At 40.0% G+C, this 18391-nt stretch overlaps 1 protein-coding gene across 1 annotated transcript in view; it reads right to left on the bottom strand.

Moving 5' to 3' along the window:
• The window catches only part of HYCC2 (hyccin PI4KA lipid kinase complex subunit 2), a 49950-nt gene that overhangs the window by 12032 nt on the left and 19527 nt on the right, over positions 1–18391 (bottom strand). The window contains exons 5-8 of the mRNA XM_049773209.1: positions 14378–14458; positions 13118–13233; positions 5776–5871; positions 3279–3395 (exon numbers count right to left, since the gene is read on the bottom strand). Coding sequence (XP_049629166.1) covers positions 3279–3395; positions 5776–5871; positions 13118–13233; positions 14378–14458 — 410 coding nt within the window. The remainder of the gene's footprint in view (positions 1–3278; positions 3396–5775; positions 5872–13117; positions 13234–14377; positions 14459–18391) is intronic.

The raw sequence follows: 18391 nt of genomic DNA, 5'->3' as shown, positions 1-18391 counted from the left end.
AACCCCTGAGCACCGCCGGGTGTGGCCCAAAAACCAAAAAAAAAAAAAAAAAAAAAAAAAAAAAAAAATCCAGGGCTGGTGAGGTGGCGCTAGTGCCTTGCAAGCGCTAGCCAAGGAAGGACTGCGGTTCGATCCCCCAGCGTCCCATATGGTCCCCCCAAGCCAGGGGTGATTTCTGGGTGCTTAGCCAGGAGTAACCCCTGAGCATCAAATGGGTGTGGCCCAAAAAATAGAAAAAATTAAAATAATTCAAATAAAAATGTGCAGAAAATGGACCAGAAAGCTCTATGGGTTTGAGAACATACTTTGCATCCTCAATGCCTGGGTTCAAGTCAAAGTACCATGAGTCAGAAGTAGCCCCTGAGAACTGCTGGGTGTGACAAAAATGCATTAACAAGAAAGGGCACACTGAATAATTTTTTCCTAAAGACAACAATTAAATGGCCATTATGGGACCAAGAAAATGGCTCAATGTGTTAAACATATGCCCTGCCAGGGCATATGGCCTGACAGTCCCACAGGTATCAACTCTTCAACCATGAGCACCACTGGGTGTTCAAACCACCAAAATACAAATGTCTAACACAAAGACAGAAGGGTATGTGGCATACTAAACAAGCAAATACAAATCAAAAACAGATCGTTGGGGAGATAAGCTCAAAGATGAATGCTCTTGCTGTGTAAACAAGAGGCCTGTGTTCAATTTAGGCACTGCACAGTCCTCCAAGCACGACCAGAAGTCAGCCCACAGAACTGAGTGTGGAGAAGTTACAGAGCATCACCATCTGTATGGGCCTTCCCCTTCCACACACACACACACACACACACACACAAACACACACACACACAGAGCATCACCATCTGTATGGGCCTTCCCCCTCCACACACACACACACACACACACACACACACACGGCCAAAGGAAACACCTCACACCCCCAAGAATTAATATTATCAAAAAATGAAACAAATGCTGGTGAGAATGTGGGGGAAGCAAATCTTATGTACTGAGTAGAAATGTAAACTGGTGAAACAATATGGAGGGGCTTCAAAGTATGAATAATGGAATTACCAGATGATATGACTATTCCGATTTTGAATATCCAAAGGAAGTAAAATTAGTAACTCAAAAAGATATATTAACCTCGTGTTCATGCAGAATAATAGCATTTATAGCCAACACTCGAGTGCACAAAAGAGTGAATAAAGAAAATGTGGGGTATACATATACATAGGAATTTTATTCAGCCAAACAAGAAGCCACAAGTGAAATCTGGATGAATCTTGAAGGGATTGTGCTTAAGAGAATAAGACAAAGCTAAATAGTGTACAGTATAATTTATATGTAGAATCTGTTTTTTGTTTTGAGGGCACATCCAGGAGTACATAGGGCTTACTTCTGCTCTGAGATCAGTGATCACTACTGGTGGGGGGTTTAGGGACATAAGGGGTGCCAAAGATTGAATCCAGGTTGGCTGTATGCAAGGCCTGCTGTACTATCTCTCTCTTATATATGGAATGTTAAAATTAACACACACACACATACAAACCGCATAAAGATTAGTGGGTGGGTAAAGTAGATGAAGACAGAGAAAGTATAAATGTCCAGGTCCTGAAGAGTGGTTTTGGAGCACCTGCCTGGCAAATCTATGACCGTGACTTCAAATCCCAGTTACTCATATGTGATGGGCATGATGCTGCAGCTTTGCTGTTTGAGCTGGATCTGTTGTACATTGTGACCCCCAGAACCAAAAATATTTTCTGGCCACACAGCAGTTGTGTAGATACAACCAAAATGAGTGAGATGGCAGTGAGCATCACAACAAAAAAGATATGCTAGTGCCACGGACAGGAAGTGAGTCCTCTAGTGAGCACTTGTGGAAGTGCAAGAGCACAAGAGGGCTTCCCAGCAAGCACAACTAACTATATAACCTGTGAGCCTCCACAGAGCATGCAGGTTCTGTGAGAACATGTGCAAACGTGGCAACAAAAAAATCAAAACGCTGGAGAGCACTGCAGCCCAGTGTGAGTTCTAATTGAAGAAGTGATTATGACAGTCACCACAACTCAAGTACCACATATACAAGTGCCACAAATTGGCAAGAGTGCCACCCTCAGTCATCATAACATCTATAACAGCGAAAGAAAAAAGAGAATGAAGTACATTTTTAAAAGCATAAAGTTCTGGGGCCAAAGATATAGCACAGTGGTACAGCATTTGCCTTGAACGCGGCCAACCCGAGATGAACCCTGGTTCGATTTCCAACATCCTATATAGTCCCCTGAGCCTGCCAGGAGCAATTTCTGAGTGCTGCCGAGTATGGCCCCAAAACAAAAACAAAAAACACAAAAAATAAAACAAGCAGGGCCGGAGAGATAGCATGAAGGTAAGGCATTTGCCTAGCATGCAGAAGAGCAGTGGGCCAGAGAGACAGCATGAAGGTAAGGCGTTTGCCTTGCATGCAGAAGGGCGGTGGTTCGAATCCCGGCATCCCATATGGTCCCCCAAGCCTGCCAGGAGTCATTTCTGAATGTAGAGCCAGGAGTAGCACCTGAGCACTGCTGGGTATGACCCAAAAACTAAAAAAATTAAATAAAATAAAACAAGCAAAAATAAAGCATAAAGTTCTAATACAGAATTCCCAGTGATATACATCATATCATCAATATTAACAACACTGTGTTAAATATTTCTAAATATCTAAGAAATCAGATCTTTAAATTTATCACTGGGAAAAAGAAATGAAAGTATATTTTGTAATACTTTCAAGTGTGGTAAGAATTATAAAAGTATTTGTTATCATTTTGCAATGTTGTATATATCAAATTATGTTTACACCTAAAATAAACCAAATGTTATTTGTCAATTATATCAATAAAAATTTTAATTTTCAGTATATTGCTTAAATAAGAAGTATATATTTTTAAAATTTGGATTAGAAAATGTCAACGGGCAGGGCAGGAGCGATGGCACAGCAGGAGGGCGCTTGCCTTGCAAGCAGCTGATCCAGGATGGACCACAGTTCAATCCCCTAGTGTCAAACAGTCCCCCAAGCCAGGAGCAATTTCTGAGTGCATAGCCAGAAGTAACCCGAGTGTCACCAGGTGTGTCTCAAAAATAAGAAATAAAAAAAAAAAAAAGAAGGAAAAAAAAGAAAAGAAAAGGGCAATGGGATCCATTATAGAAGAGACTAAGTTTAAAAAAAAAAAGAGAAAACTAGAAATCAATTTCTAATCATTAGGAAAAATTCACTTAATTTCTTATTTTACCTACTTACATGGCATAATAAACCCCTGTGAGAAGTTGCACCATAAATTCGGGATCCAACACTATTCGGCCACAGAGTTCCTTCCACTGTTTTTCATGCTGCCGTGGAAATCCACTCACACAAACCCTAGAAAATACAGTATCATATGTGATTTCTCAATTTATTAACTCATGAACTATTTACTGATTATCTGCTATCAGTTACTATCAGCGTCCAGGTATATTGTCCTAAGTAGGCAGCAAAATAAAAAAATAAGTAAAAATTAAGTGTATTCTCATAAAGCATGTATTTCTAATGAACTGTTTCCATAAAAGAAGCTTTTCTCAAATATTTAACTTTCTTCTTTCACAATCATCCACCTCTCCTTCACAACGAAATGCATATCCCAAGTTCTATCAGGGCAAGATATAGTATGAGATAATGACATCTGAGAACAAACAGACATTTCAAAAGACTGGTGTCTTTTGACATCAGGGGCCAAGGACATAGCTCAGCCTCAGAGCATTTGCCCTGCTTGTATAAGGACCTGTATTTGATTCTTAGCACAGGACAATGAACAAAAAAACCATGTATCCATTAGGTCATGGTTGTTGTTTTTTTTTTAAATTATAACTCAGATAACATAGTTATAATAAAACAGTTACGATTTTGATATAATTATACTGCACAGCATCACCACCAAAGTGCCTTAGATCTTCCACTCCTGCTGTTCTACTGCTTCATAGTCTGGCTCTTCATCCCATCCAAATCTGCCCCCCACTGCTAGGGAATCTGTTTGGTAATTCAGGAGATTCAAGGTAATTCAAGGTCAAGATTTGTCAGCAGACTTTTGAACCAAAAAATTTGGTAAATAAGGAATGCATGTTGTTGTTGTTTTGTTTTTGCGTTCAGGGCTTACTACTGCCTTAGTGTTCAGAAATCACTCTTGGCAGGCTCTGGGGATCAAACCTGGGTCAGTTGAGTGCCAGGCCAACATCCTACCCACTATACTATTACTAGGTTCCAGGAATTTGTTTTTGTTTTTGTTTTTTTTTTTTGAATTTATGTTATTTTAAACAGATATTTCCATAGTAAATTGTAAGAAGTTAATAGAAAACCTATATAATTTCAACACAAAAAATTTGGGGTGGGGATAAGGTAGGCTTGATTTCTTCACATGAAAAGATAAATTCAAGGTCCCTTTTAGAATTGAAATTTGGTGACTAAGTATTTTCTTCCTATAAATTAATATCATTTAATTTTCTTTTCTAGAGTAAACATTTTTTATTTCATTCTGTTTATATTACTGTAAATTCTAATTTTACAAATATTTGAACACACAACTATAAATAAGAGTAACTGGTATAACTGTTGTTCTTTTTTTTGGAGGGGGGGTCACACTCGGCTGCGCTCAGGGGTTATTCCTGGCTCTACGCTCAGAAGTCGCTCCTGGCAGGCTTGGGGGACCATATGGGATACCGGGATTCGAACCACCCACCTTCTGCATGCAAAGCATTTAAACACTTTACCTCCATGCCATCTCTCCGGCCCCTACTGTTGTTCTTTTTTTTTTTTTTTTTTGGTTTTTGGGCCACACCCGTTTGACGCTCAGGGGTTACTCCTGGCTATGTGCTCAGAAATCGCCCCTGGCTTGGGGGGACCATATGGGACACCGGGGGATCGAACCGCGGTCCGTTCCTTGGTAGCGCTTACAAGGCAGACACCTTATCTCTAGCGCCACCTTCCCGGCCCCTACTGTTGTTCTTTTAACCAAAGCAGAGACAATTACTTGTGAAATTTATTAAAAAAAGATTCATCACAAACAGGACTATTTATTCAAAGCCTTTAAAGTGATTTTTACAAAAACAAAACAAAACAAAAAAAACCTGACATTTAGGTATAAGTGATTAACACATACAGCTAAACTATTCTAAACTTAGTCTATCTTCCCTTGTTGCTCAAATAGAAAATGCTTCTCTAATGCTTAATCAAAAAGTCATGATGTGGGGTCCGGAGAGATAGCACAGTGGTGTTTGCCTTGCAAGCAGCCGATCCAGGACCAAAGGTGGTTGGTTCCAATCCCGGTGTCCCATATGGTCCCCCGTGCCTGCCAGGAGCTACTTCTGAGCAGACAGCCAGGAGTAACCCCTGAGCACCGCCGGGTGTGGCCCCAAAACAAAAACAAAAACAAAAACAAGTCATGATGCAGGGCAGAGAGATAGCATGGAGGTAAAAGTGTTTGCCTTGCATGCAGAAGGTCAGTGTTTCGAATCATAGCATCCTATATGGTCCTCCCTCCCCACAGCCTGCCAGGAGTGATTTCTAAACATAAAGCCACACCTGAACGCTGCCAGGTGTGACCCCAAAACCAAAAAATAAAAAAAGTCATGATGCCTGAGAAATGACAAGATTCCCAAGGAAACATGAATGCCATCAGTTTTGTTTACTGCTGTACCACCTACGGCAGAGAATGGACAGAACATTTTCATCAGTGAGGTGAAAGTTAAACAGTATTTCCTACACTTACCTGGAGCCCATCTGACAGAGAGACTGGTATGAAGAAGCAGGCATGTACACAATAGCAGAGTTATAACACAGCATGAGGAAACTCAGCACTTCAAACCTACAAAACAAGAAAAAGGATTACAATTTGTTTTGTTCTGAGCCATATCCAGTGGCAATCAGAGATCACTCTTGAGAGGTCTTGAGAGAACAATTAGGAGTGTCAGGGATTGAATGAACCTAGGAGAGTTGCATGCAAGGCAGGTGCCCTACCTAATGTATTATCATTCTAGCCCTAAGGATTACAATTATTTCTCTAAAAGATTATAGTAAATGAGTATCTTCATTGAATGCCTATAATAATGCCTCTATACTGACCTTGACTTCTCAGGTCAAGGTCTTTTCACGTTTTATCAGGGTAAGATGGCATGAGATAACAAAATCTGAGAGCAAATGGACATTTCAAAAGACTGATGTGCCTGGGGCCAGGGATGTAGCTAAGACTCAGAGCTCTTGCCCTACTTATATAAAGACCTGTTTTTGACTCCTAGTACAGGACAATCAACAATACAACAGTGGTGTGACCAGAGTGATAGCACAGCAGCAGGGCGTCTGCCTTGCAAGCAGCCTACACAGGAGGAACCCAGGTTCGATTCCTGGCATCCCTGAGCCTGCTAGGAAAAAGATTTCTTAGTGCAGAGCCAGGAGTAACCCTTGAGCGCTACCAGGTGTGGCCCCAAACAAACAAAAAAACAACCCCACCAAATAAACAAAACATGATTACAAACTATGGTGCTAAAATAAAGATATTATTAAAAAAAAAAAGAACTTGTAGAAGTAATTCCTAAATTCAAAACCAAGAATAAGCCCTGAGCACCACTGGATTTGGCCAATATAATAATAATAATGTGTTACAACATATTTTATTCTATCAATGAATTAAAGCAAAAAGTTAAAGAGAGGGCGGGGAAGGTGGCGCTAGAGGTAAGGTGTCTGCCTTGCAAGCTAACGTAGGAAGGACCTTGGTCCGATCCCTTGGCGCCCCATATGGTCCCCCCAAACCACGGGTGATTTCTGAGCACATAGCCAGGAGTAACCCCTGAGTGTCAAACGGGTGTGGCCCAAAAACAAAAAAAACAAAAAAAAGTTAAAGAGATAAAAAAATAAAAAAGAACAACCAAAACAATACAACAGCTGTATCATTTTCCTTATTAAAGTCATTATCTTGGGGCTGGAAAGATAGCACAGATTTAGGACATTTGCCTTGTAGCTGACTGGTTCCCCAAACCTGCCAGGAGCAATTTCTGAGTGCAGAGCCAGGAGAAACCCTGAGTGCTGCCAGGTGTGGCCCCCCAAAAAAATAAACAAAAAAAGTTATTATCTATTGCTTTTATACTGTTGCCTCAAAAAACCCAAACCAGGGGCCAGAGCAGTGGTGCAGCAGTAAGGCATTTGCCATAAGGTGGCTGACCCAGGACAGACCCGGTTCGATCCCCCAGCATCCCATATGGTCCCCCAAGCCAGGAGCGATTTCTGAGCGCATAGCCAGAAGTAACCCCTGAGCATCACTGGGTGTGGGCCCAAACCCAAAAAAGCAAAACAAAGCAAAAAAACACCAAACCATTAGGCTTGAAAAAAACGACTCTCTATACACCTAGCCCACTGTTGTATTCACTGCAATGATAAAATCTGAATCCATTATGGCATTATAAGATCCTTTAAAATCCAACTATAGAGGGGCTGGAGAGATAGCATGGAGGTAAGGCATTTGCCTTGCACGCAGAATGTCAGTTGTTCAAATCCCGGCATCCCATATGGTCCCCCGAGCCTGCCAGGAACGATTTCTGAGCTTAGAGCCAGGAGTAATTACTGAGCGCCACCAGATGTGACCCAAAAACAACAACAACAACAAAAAATCCAACTATAGAGCAATAATACAGCAGGTAGGGCATTTGCCTTGTACACAGTCAACTTGGGTTTGATCCCCAAGTCAAACCAGGAGCTATTCCTGAGTGCAAAAACAGTAGGCCCTGAACACTGCTGGGGGTGGCCTCAAAACATATGAACAAAAGAAACACCACCACCAACAACAAAAATGCAGCCACAACCTACCATATCTTTCCAACTTGACTTCCCCTTGCCTACCACATACAACCTGCTACATCAATCTTAACATCCATGAATATGCCTCCTTGATTTTAGAAATACCCTTCTTTCTTAGAATATACCTTTACTTTTTAAGTAATGTATATCATTAATTTGTCATTAGTTAATAGTATGGAATCTTGGGGGTATACTTTTTTACCTTATTAAGAATATAAAATTCACCTGTCTGCTACCAATGTTTGGTCCTAGTCCTCATCCAAAAAGGCCCCTCTATCAAAACCTCCCACTTGCCTCCACTCTCTCTTTGGGAATTACCAGAGTTCTCACAGACTAGGAGTTTTCTGAGTGTTTTCACTCATTTATCTTCTTTTAGCTATTTATATTCCACTGTACTGATAAGGACCTGGTAGTTGTTCACTTTCTCACTTATTTTACTTAGCATAACCACCTTAAATTCCATCCATTTTGTCCCAAAAGTTATGGTTTCATAATTTTTAATGACAGAGTAGTTAACTATGAATGATATATATCATACCTGTACTGTCTAGTTCCTAGTTTCTTAAAATATGGGTAACTTCAGATGGAGTTACTTACATTTTTAAAATAAACTTCTTTAGCATTTATTACCAGTAAACGCTTGATTATATGCCTATATACTTAGGGTCACATAAAAGTTTCTCTGAAAAAAGGGGGAGAGGAGTTAAAATCTAAACATTTAATGACAGATGACTTAAATGTTTAGATTTTAACTCCTCTCCCCCTTTTTTCAGGTCATCTGTCAATGGGCATTTGTCAATTCCATGTTTTGGCTATTGTGAACAATACTACAATACTTAAACATGAAGATAAGGATAAGTATCCTTGCAAAATACTGCTTTTATATCCTTTAGATAAATCCTAAGAATGTTATCATTGGATCAAGTGAGACTTCCTTTTTTATTTTATTTACTTGTTTTGAAAATCACACCTGATAGTGAGTGCTTCAAGGTTATTCCTGCCTATCTCAGCATTCAAAAGCTGCTACTGGACACATGTGTGAACTATGTGGTGCTCCATGCAGATACCTTCAGCCAGGTAAACTCTCTAAGCCCCTCCAGTTTAATTGGAATGAATCCATTTCACAGAAGCTGCAGCAATTTATATTCTAACAGTAATAAAGCTGCATGTCCTCCACATGGTTTAATCGTCATTAGTACTTATTTTGTATTGTTTTTATAAAGGCTATTCTCACTGGTATGAGTTGATCTCACAGTGGTTTTATATTTAATTTCTCTAGTAATGAGCATTTTTTCATGTTAAGCATTTTCCCACATTATCTGGCTATCTTCTTTAGAGAAGCCTATCTATTGAACTGTATGAAAACTTCACACCCATTTGGTTATTTTTTGCTTGCTTTTTTAATAGTCAACTAGCTGTAAGTAAGTTCTTTTTATTCTATTTTATTTTTTGTATATTAACCCCTTATAAGATGTATGATGAGCATTTACTGGTTGTTGTTTATTTTTCAGGACTAGAAACTGAACCAATGCAAGACAAGCCACAGCAAGTGAAATATAAAGCTCAACAAAAATCGCTTTGTTTTTGTGATAGTTTTTTTTTTTTTGAGGGGGGAAGGTCACCCCCCGCAGTGCTCAAGGGTTACTCCTGGTTCAATGCTCAGAATCGCTCCTGGCAAGCTTGGGGGACCACATAGGATACTGAGATTTAAATCACCATCCTTCTGCATGCAAGGCAAATGCCCTAACTTTATGCTATCTCTCCAGCCCTGTGGTAGTTTCTTTTGCCATGTAAAAATTTTCAGTCTGGCTTCTTCTGAGGAAACTGAGGACATGAAGGGAGCCCTGTCCTGTGCTTCTCTGTCTTTTCTGAATTCTTGAAGCTCTCCTCAGAGCCCTGGGAAGTGAACCCCCCCCCCCCCCCCAAACTGCATTCTGAAGCTGAGCGAGTGAATGAGTAAGAAATGGCTGACTGTGGGGATTGCCAGGTGGAGTGCTGATTGCTCTACCTGCGGAGTCTCTACCCTGCTGTGCTTCTTCTGAGAAAACTGAGGACATGAAGGGAGCCCTGTCCTGTGCTTCTCTGTCTTTTCTGATTTCTTGAAGCTCTCCTCCGAGCCCTGGGAAGCGAACCCCCCAAAAACTGCATTCTGAAGCTACCCAGCGAGCAAGTAAGTGAGTAAGAAATGGCTGACTTTACAAGCCCAGAAAGGGGAAGCCGCTGAACTCTGCTGGAACTCAGATGCCAGCACCCCTATCTGCCTGTCTTCTATGCTGTGCTCCATTTTTGGCCTGATTTCATCTGTGTGTGGCTCATCTGCGGAAAGCTCGCCTTCCTTGGAACCTTCCCTGGAGGTGAGTTTACAAGCCCAGAAAGGGTGGAGCCAGAGGAGCATTGCCGCTCCACTTCGCTTCCCGGCCCTGCACATCATTTAGCCAATGAATACAACCACACCACGTAGAAAAACCCACAATACAAGGGTGACAATGGAGAAACAACCCAGGCCAGCGCCAGACATAGAGAATGACGATGGTAACTCTGATGACTTGAACATGACCAACCAACTAGTCAGTCTCTCAGATAAGGAGTTTAGAGTCGAAATATGGAAGATGTTCAAAGAACTCAAAGAAAGTATAGAAGAGAACACTAATAAGAATCAAGAGATATGAAGATAGAAATCAGAAAACTCCAAACTAAAATTTCAGGTCAAATAACAGGTCTGAAAAACTCAGTAGATGAATTGAAGAAAAACATGGTTGAGCTTTCCCACGGGTTAACAGCAGCTGAGGATAGAATTAGTACACTGGAAGATGAGATGAACAACAATTCCATACAGCAGAAGAAATTGGAAAAAAGCCTTAAAGCAAATGATCAAACAATGGAAAAATTACTCAAAGAACGGGAACAGATGAAAATAGAAATCTATGATAAGCTCAACAGAAACAACTTAAGAATTATTGGAGTCACAGAGACCCAGGAAAAAAATCTCCAGGAAGAATCAACGGTCAAGAACATCATTAAAGAGAAACTACCAGAGCTAATGAATACATGTGATCAAATCCTACATGCCCGAAGAGTACCAACTAAAAGAGACCCCAGAAAAAACACCCAAAGCCACATCCTAGTCACAATGACGAATCCCACAGATAGAGACAGAATTCTGAAAGCAGCAAGATCGAAAAGAGAAATTACATTCAGGGGAACATCCTTGAGATTTACTGCAGACCTGTCACCGGAAACACTCAAGGCCAGAAGGCAGTGGTGGGACATAGTGACAAAACTCAATAAAATAAATGCTTTGCCTAGAATACTGCACCCAGCAAAACTCACTTTCAGGTTTGAAGGAACAATACATGGTTTCACAGACAAACAACAGCTCAGAAACTTTACAGACTCAAAACCATTCTTAAAATATAAACTGAATGGCCTACTTGAACTGTCCTAATAATGAGAATGTATGAGGGAAATGGAAAGTCTGTCTAGAGTACAGGCAGGGGTCGGGTGGGGAGGAGGGAGATTTGGGGTATTGGTGATGGGAATGTTGCACTAGTGATGGGTGGTGTTCTTTACATGACTGAAACCCAAACACAATCATGTATGTAATAGTTGTTTAAATAAAAAAATTAAAAGAAAATTTCAATCTGACATAGTCTAATTTTATTCTTTTCTTTGTTTCCTTTGCAAAAAAGGATGGGTCTCAGTATATAATTCTAATGTTGAGGTGCTAGAGTGTATCATTTATGGTTTAAAAAAATTTTGGAAGCTGGAACAATAGCACAGCATTAGGACATTTGCCTGGCATCCTGCTGACCCAGGACAGACCTGAGTTCGATCCTTGACATTCCATATAGTTCCCCAAGCCTACTAGAAGTGACCTCTGAGCACAGAGCCAGGAATGTGGTCCAAAAACAAACAAAACAAAATAAAACAGGGGCCGAAGTGATAGCACACTGCCTTACACGACTGACCCAGGACGGACCTCAGTTCAATCCCCCAGTGTCCCATATGATACCCCAAGCCAGGAGAGATTTCTGAGTGCATAGTCAGGAGTAAACCCTGAGTGTCACTGGGTGTGCCCCCACCCCAAAAAAAAACAATAAAAAGTATTTTTTTAAAGGGGCTCTATCCAATACTGCTCTGAGGCCCTAGGTTACTCCTAAGAAGGCACCAACTCAGCATAGTGTTTAAGCTCACAGGTCTAGCCTGGAGGTACTTGAGAGGCATCCAGTGTCAGCGATCACATTTGGTATATGTTCTTCCACTTAATCTATCTCTTTAGCCCACATGGTCTATATATTTTATGGTTTTGAAGCTAATGTTCAAATTTTAATTTTGCGTGTGGTATTAAGTAGTGATCTATTTTTTTTTTGTATGTTGCAAGTCAGTTTTCCAGACCCTTTTGTTGAAAAGGGGTTCTGTGCCTATCAAGAGCCTTCTTTTCCAGAAGTAGAAGGTAATTTGTATCAATGAGTACATATCTCAGTGTGCCTAATTCCTACTCTCATCACAATTATTTTTTTTGTTTTTGCTTTTGGGGGGTCATACCCGACCATGCTCAGGGGTTACTCCTGGCTCTATGCTCAGAAGTCGCTCCAGGCAGGCTTAGGGGACCATATGGGATGCCGGGATTCGAACCACCAACATTCCGCATGCAAGGCAAACTCTTTACCTCCATGCTATCTCTCCGGCCCCACATCACTATTTAATAGTAGAAATCCTTGCCACAGCAATTAAGTAAGAAAAAAATATCCTTTAAAATGGATTAAATTTAAGAAAAAAGGAAGTAAAACTGTCGCTATTAACATGACATTATATGCTATCAACAATAAACCAATACTGTAGAGAGGTGACCACACCTTGTGGTACTCAGGTGTTTCCCCTAGCTTAGTGCTCAGGAGTGGCACATGGTAATGGCAGGGCACCATATGTGATACTGGGAGTTCAACTGGTGTCAGCTGTGGGCAAAGCAAGAGCCTTACCTCCTATATTATTTTATAAAGCTTAAGGTTTATATTTGGATGGATTTCTCTCAGATTTCACCCCATGGATTTATTTCCAGCTGTATCATTTATTGGCTGGTCCAGATGCATCATTATCTTGTAAGAGAATGAATATAAAGTTTTCACTCAGTTCTGCAAGTCCTTCTAGCAAGTTATCAAAGTAAGGGTAGTTTTGGCAATCCAAAAATTCACTGTTGTAAGGTAACTATATGACTTATTAAGCATAAATAAATAAGTATTACTGTTTAAGGTTATGATCATTACCGATTTTGTGCAGTGAATGTTTCCCTTTGAGGATGAAGATCACTATAAACAACCCTGATGAGATCATGCTGACACAAGGCTCCTTCTGTCAAAGCCATGGATCCGATTGTTGAGGGCTATTGAAAATAAAGGAAACACATGAGACTGTATCTCTAAAAAGTCCTTGTCTTGTAGAGATATTCATTTTGTTTCAACAGCAGTTTTCAGATCAATATTTACTTTCAAAACCCTTTCCATTTTTATTAAACACCTCTAGTTCTTTCTGGAAATTATTTATGTGATATAGAACTAAAAAAATCTACTCTTTTTAAAGAGATAATTAAATTAATTTATATTTAGAATATAGAATAAACTGCTAAAGACTCAAGGGTATAAATACATTGATTTTTATCTGTAATTCAGAATTCAGAGTAAAACATTTTTAACTACACAATACAAACAATAGAAGTAGAATTAAATGTCATTTTAATGACATCATCAATTTCATGTATCTAAATTATTCTAAAGAATCATCACATTCTTATATGCTTTACAATTCTCCATCTTATTTTGTAACACAGTACAGAAATTTAATTAAAATCTGTTGCTCAGATATATTCTATGCTAAAACGAGTTCTGACTAAATAGGAGGTATTCTATTTCCAACACAAAGCAAAATCCCAGAGGAATTAATTAAGAAAGCAAATAGTTGCACAGTTATGAAAAGACAAAATACGAAGTGTAGATAAGGAAATAACATTCAACTAGTCATGTTTCTTTAATGCTTTCCTCAGAAACTTACACAATGAAAATTACCATAGACATGAAATTTGAGTCATAATAGATTTTTTTAAAGAGAACTTGCAAAAGGAGTTCAACTCAGCAGAGTGCTTTCACATTATTTAAGAAAGAAGTGCAATTTTACTGAATCAGACTCCTTTATAAACAAATTATTGCTATACTGTCACTATTGTTCTAAATAGCTATTTTTCAAGTAAGATAAGTAAATCAATTTAACAAGTGACTAATAGAACTCAGAATTGTTAAAGAATATTTTCAAAATTCATAAAAATTAAAAAGACAGAAAATTACATTAATAGAATAGAAAAATATTTCCATTAATTACTTTCTATCTCTCCAAACAATAGTTCAGCTTTATATCACTAATAACAAATTCCCAATTTTAAGGAACAAAGATGTGGTAGTCACATTTATCTCTGGTAAGAAACTTATTTTTATCTTATTCAATATAATTTTAAATAATCTCACTCTTAATCTTACCTCATGATATATTGAAGGCTTGGATAAAGAAGGAATAGTGAAAGATAGAACTTTATTGTTTCCGTCTTTATCAGCAATTTCCTAGTTAAAAAAAAAGTTCAAAATTAAATGATCAGAAGACTATCATAAAAACAATGATTGCTTTCTTAATTACTTATATCTTATCAATCAAGAAAGAATCTTTCGATATAGTAATATAAAAATGCTACTAGGCTCATGTGATCCCTGGACACAGGTGTCCAAGCACATGTCACCCACATCTCCCCTCTGGAGATGTGGCCTTTCATGGTTCCATACTTTCATGCTGGATATGTACCAGGGCTTTCTCTGCTCTGGAGAAAGAAATGCTCATTCTCTTGATCTCTTGCACACTTTACTCTCCCCTCATCCTCTCCCTCCCCTTCCTCAGAACTTCCAAATAAAACCTGTTTGTACTCTCTCCCCAAAAAAGACTATTACTCTATTGTACCTTTTCTATCTTATTAGCAAGTGTGTACATACAAATTGGTGAGTATAACTTTTTTTTTTTTTTTTTTTTTTTTTGGTTTTCAGGCCACACCCGGCGATGCTCAGGGGTTACTCCTGGCTGTCTGCTCAGAAATAGCTCCTGGCAGGCACGGGGGACGATATGGGACACCGGGATTCGAACCAGCCACCTTTGGTCCTGAATCAGCTGCTTGCAAGGCAAACGCCACTGTGCTATCTCTCTGGGCCCTGGTGAGTATATCTTTTGATAGATATTATCTGGACTACTATACTCTGTAACAGAGCATGAAGTAGATACTAAAATCGAAAGTTAGATTTTAAGTGATTAAAATCCTAAATAAGAGGCCAGAGCAGTGGTGCAGTGGTAGGGCGCTTGTCTTGCACATGGTTGACCTAGGACGAACCTTAATTCAACCCCGGCATTCCATATGGTCCCCTAAGCCAGGAGCAATTTCTGAGTGCATAACCAGGAGTAACCCATGAGCGTCACCAGGTATGCCCCCCCCTAAAAAAAACCTTAAATAATATAATCCTGATTAAAAGAAATAGTCGTGATTATTAAACAATAAGTTCACCACCTGACATAAGTTATGCATTACCATAATTAGTCCAAGTCAGTAAAGATTCATTCATATCTAAGTGGTTTATTGAACTGTAAAAGCAAAAATCAGGAGATGGGCCATACCTGATGATACTCAGAGGACATTAAGATTCTGGGGATCAAACCCAGGTTCCCACTCTTATTTTGAGACCTCACCCAACCCATAAAAATTATTGGAATTTTTTGTTTTGTTTTGATTTTTTGGGTCATACCCAGCAGCGCTTAAGGTTTACTCCTGGCTCTACGCTCAGAAATCGGTCCTGGAGGGCTCGGGAGACTGTATGGGATGGCGGGATTCAAACCACCGTGCTTCTTCATGTAAGGTAAAAGCACTACCTCCATGCTATCTCTCCGGCCCAATTATTGGAATTTTTATTTATTTTTATTTTGTTCTATTTTGAATCAAGAGGGGTGAGTCCCTTCCTGTCTCTCCCTCTCCCTTACCCTCTGTTTCTCTGTCTCTGTCTCTGTCTCTCTGTCTCTGTCTCTGTCTCTGTCTCTCTCTCTCTCTCACACACACACACACACACACACACACACACACACACACATACACGTGCGCAGTGCTAATACTGGCTCCATGAAAGGATGATTCCTATCAGTGCTTGAGTTCAAACTGTCCAGCTTTTTATATTTTGGAGGGAGGGTGTGCCCAGGATGGAAACCAGGATTTTGCACATGAAAAGTCCTGGGCTTATCCTCCCACCCTCATTTTGTGACTTTTAAAAGTACTTCATCTTTCAATTAAAAGGACATTGACATCCTTCATTTCTCTTCATCTCTGGCACCTAGAATTTCTCACAGAAAAAAAAAAAAAGTCTGCCAATGTCAGCAATTAGAGAGATCTTCCTGCACCTCTTTTTCTTTAATACCACTCTCAATAAGTATTATGTTGCTCAGTTGTTACTCCTGACTTTGTACTAGGAACTGGCTGCTCCTGGAGGGGCTCAGGAGACCAACCCTGCTGGATATACAAGCCAGCCTCTGGCATGCAAAGCATGCACACTTGTGCTCTTAGCTATGTCCTTGCCTTACTTTAAATTTCTTCAAAAACCCTATCAGCCTATATAACTGGCATAAAATACAGAGAAAACTGCCCTTAGTGGTCCTAGAAGGCAATTGGTCAGGGTTTGAGCAGCTCTACAGGATAAAATAACTGTAATAAAACAACTATAATAACCAAAGCACTGAGTCAGAAGAACATCCCTAGAGGTCTCATTTTCTAAGTTTCATCTGCCCTATGAGAGTTGCAATTACATGTGAACGGTGGTCATACTTCTAGTTTGGGCAAGCAAATAGGTTTTAAAAAAGCTTTCTAGAAAAATGATTTTACTTCTGAGTAGTCAAACTAGTTATCACAATATCAGAACACTGGGCCTCCAATGTTATACTGAGTGAAATTAATATCGTGCGAGCGCGCGTGTGTGTCTGTGTGTGTTTGGACTGCACCTGGCAGTGCTCAGGAGTTATTCTTGGCTCTGTGTTCAGAAATTACTCTTGGCAGGCTAGGAGGACCATACAGAATGCCAGGGATTGAACCTGGGTGGGCTGTGTACAAGGCAAATGCCCTACCCACTGCATTATCGCTTTGGCCTCCAACTGACACTTTTTTTTTAACTGACACTGTTTTTAAGTAATAAAACTACTTCATTTTCTTTCAAATTAAGTCAAATATTTCTGGTTTATCTCTGTGTATTTGTGGAGAAAGGTGTTCTGACATTTGTTTAAACACCTCATGAGGTGTTTAAATGTTAGCTCAGCAGGCTGGAAGGAAGCTTTACAGCCCTCCAGGGATTCTTGACATCCGACCAAGCTGGGACTAGGCAGGAGGCCTGGGTTCAGTCCTAGGTACAAAACTCCCTGAGCACCACCAGTAACAGGTTTTCTTCCCCCAACTCCTTCCACTGCACTAAGCCCAGAAGTAGATCCTGAGCAATGTTGCTGGGGTCGCACCAAAACAAACATAAGAAATTTCCCCTGGAAATGTCTAAAGTAATATGTGCTCGGGGCAGGGGAGCAGAGGGTTGAAAAATGAGCACATAATAGAAAACCATCATGGGTAGGTGCAATAGCACTGTGTGTAGGACGCTTTCCTTGCAAATGTCTGACCTGGGTTCAGTCCCTGGCATCCTATATGGTCCCTGAGATGGCTAGGAGTCATATGTACAGAGCCAGGTGTTAACCCTGAACAGAGCTATGTGTACACAAAATTAAAAAAAATAAATAAAGAAAGAAAAGCAAGGTGCTAAAAAACACTGATAGCCACAGAGAAAAGAGAACATAAGTATGAAAAAAACTGGGCCCGGAGAGATAGCACAGCGGTGTTTGCCTTGCAAGCAGTCGATTCAGGACCAAAGGTGGTTGGTTCGAATCCCGGTGTCCCATATGGTCCCCCGTGCCTGCCAGGAGCTATTTCTGAGCAGACAGCCAGGAGTAACTCCTGAGCACCGCCGGGTGTGGCCCAAAAACCAAAACAAAACAAAAACAAACAAACAAACAAAAAAAGTATGAAAGAAACTGAAAGAAGATAGGTTAATACTGTAAAGTTTAACACTATTTTAACCATATTACACAAACACCTGAGGATGCCTTGCTTTTGATTTTTTTTCTTTTTCTTTTCTTTGTTTCTTTCTTTTTTTTTTTTTGTTGTTGTTTTTTTTTTTGGGACACACTCCGTGATACTCAGGGGTGACTCCTGGCTATACACTCAGAAATCGCACCTGGCTTAGGGGACCATATGGGACGCCAGGGGCTCGAACCAAAGTCCGTCCTAGGCTAGCTCGGGCAAGGAAAATGCCTTACCTCTAGCACCAGTTGGCCGGCCCCATGGATGCTTTTCTGATACACATTTCTAACACCTGATTTTAAGTGTATGTGGTTTTAGGGTCAGACCTGGCTGTGCTCAGGGCTTATTCCTGGGTCTATGC

Source organism: Suncus etruscus, chromosome 5 (assembly GCF_024139225.1).
Source record: "Suncus etruscus isolate mSunEtr1 chromosome 5, mSunEtr1.pri.cur, whole genome shotgun sequence".
NCBI lineage: Eukaryota > Metazoa > Chordata > Mammalia > Eulipotyphla > Soricidae > Suncus > Suncus etruscus.
Note: the sequence above shows the minus strand (reverse complement) of the source record. Positions and strands in the feature narration are given on the sequence as shown.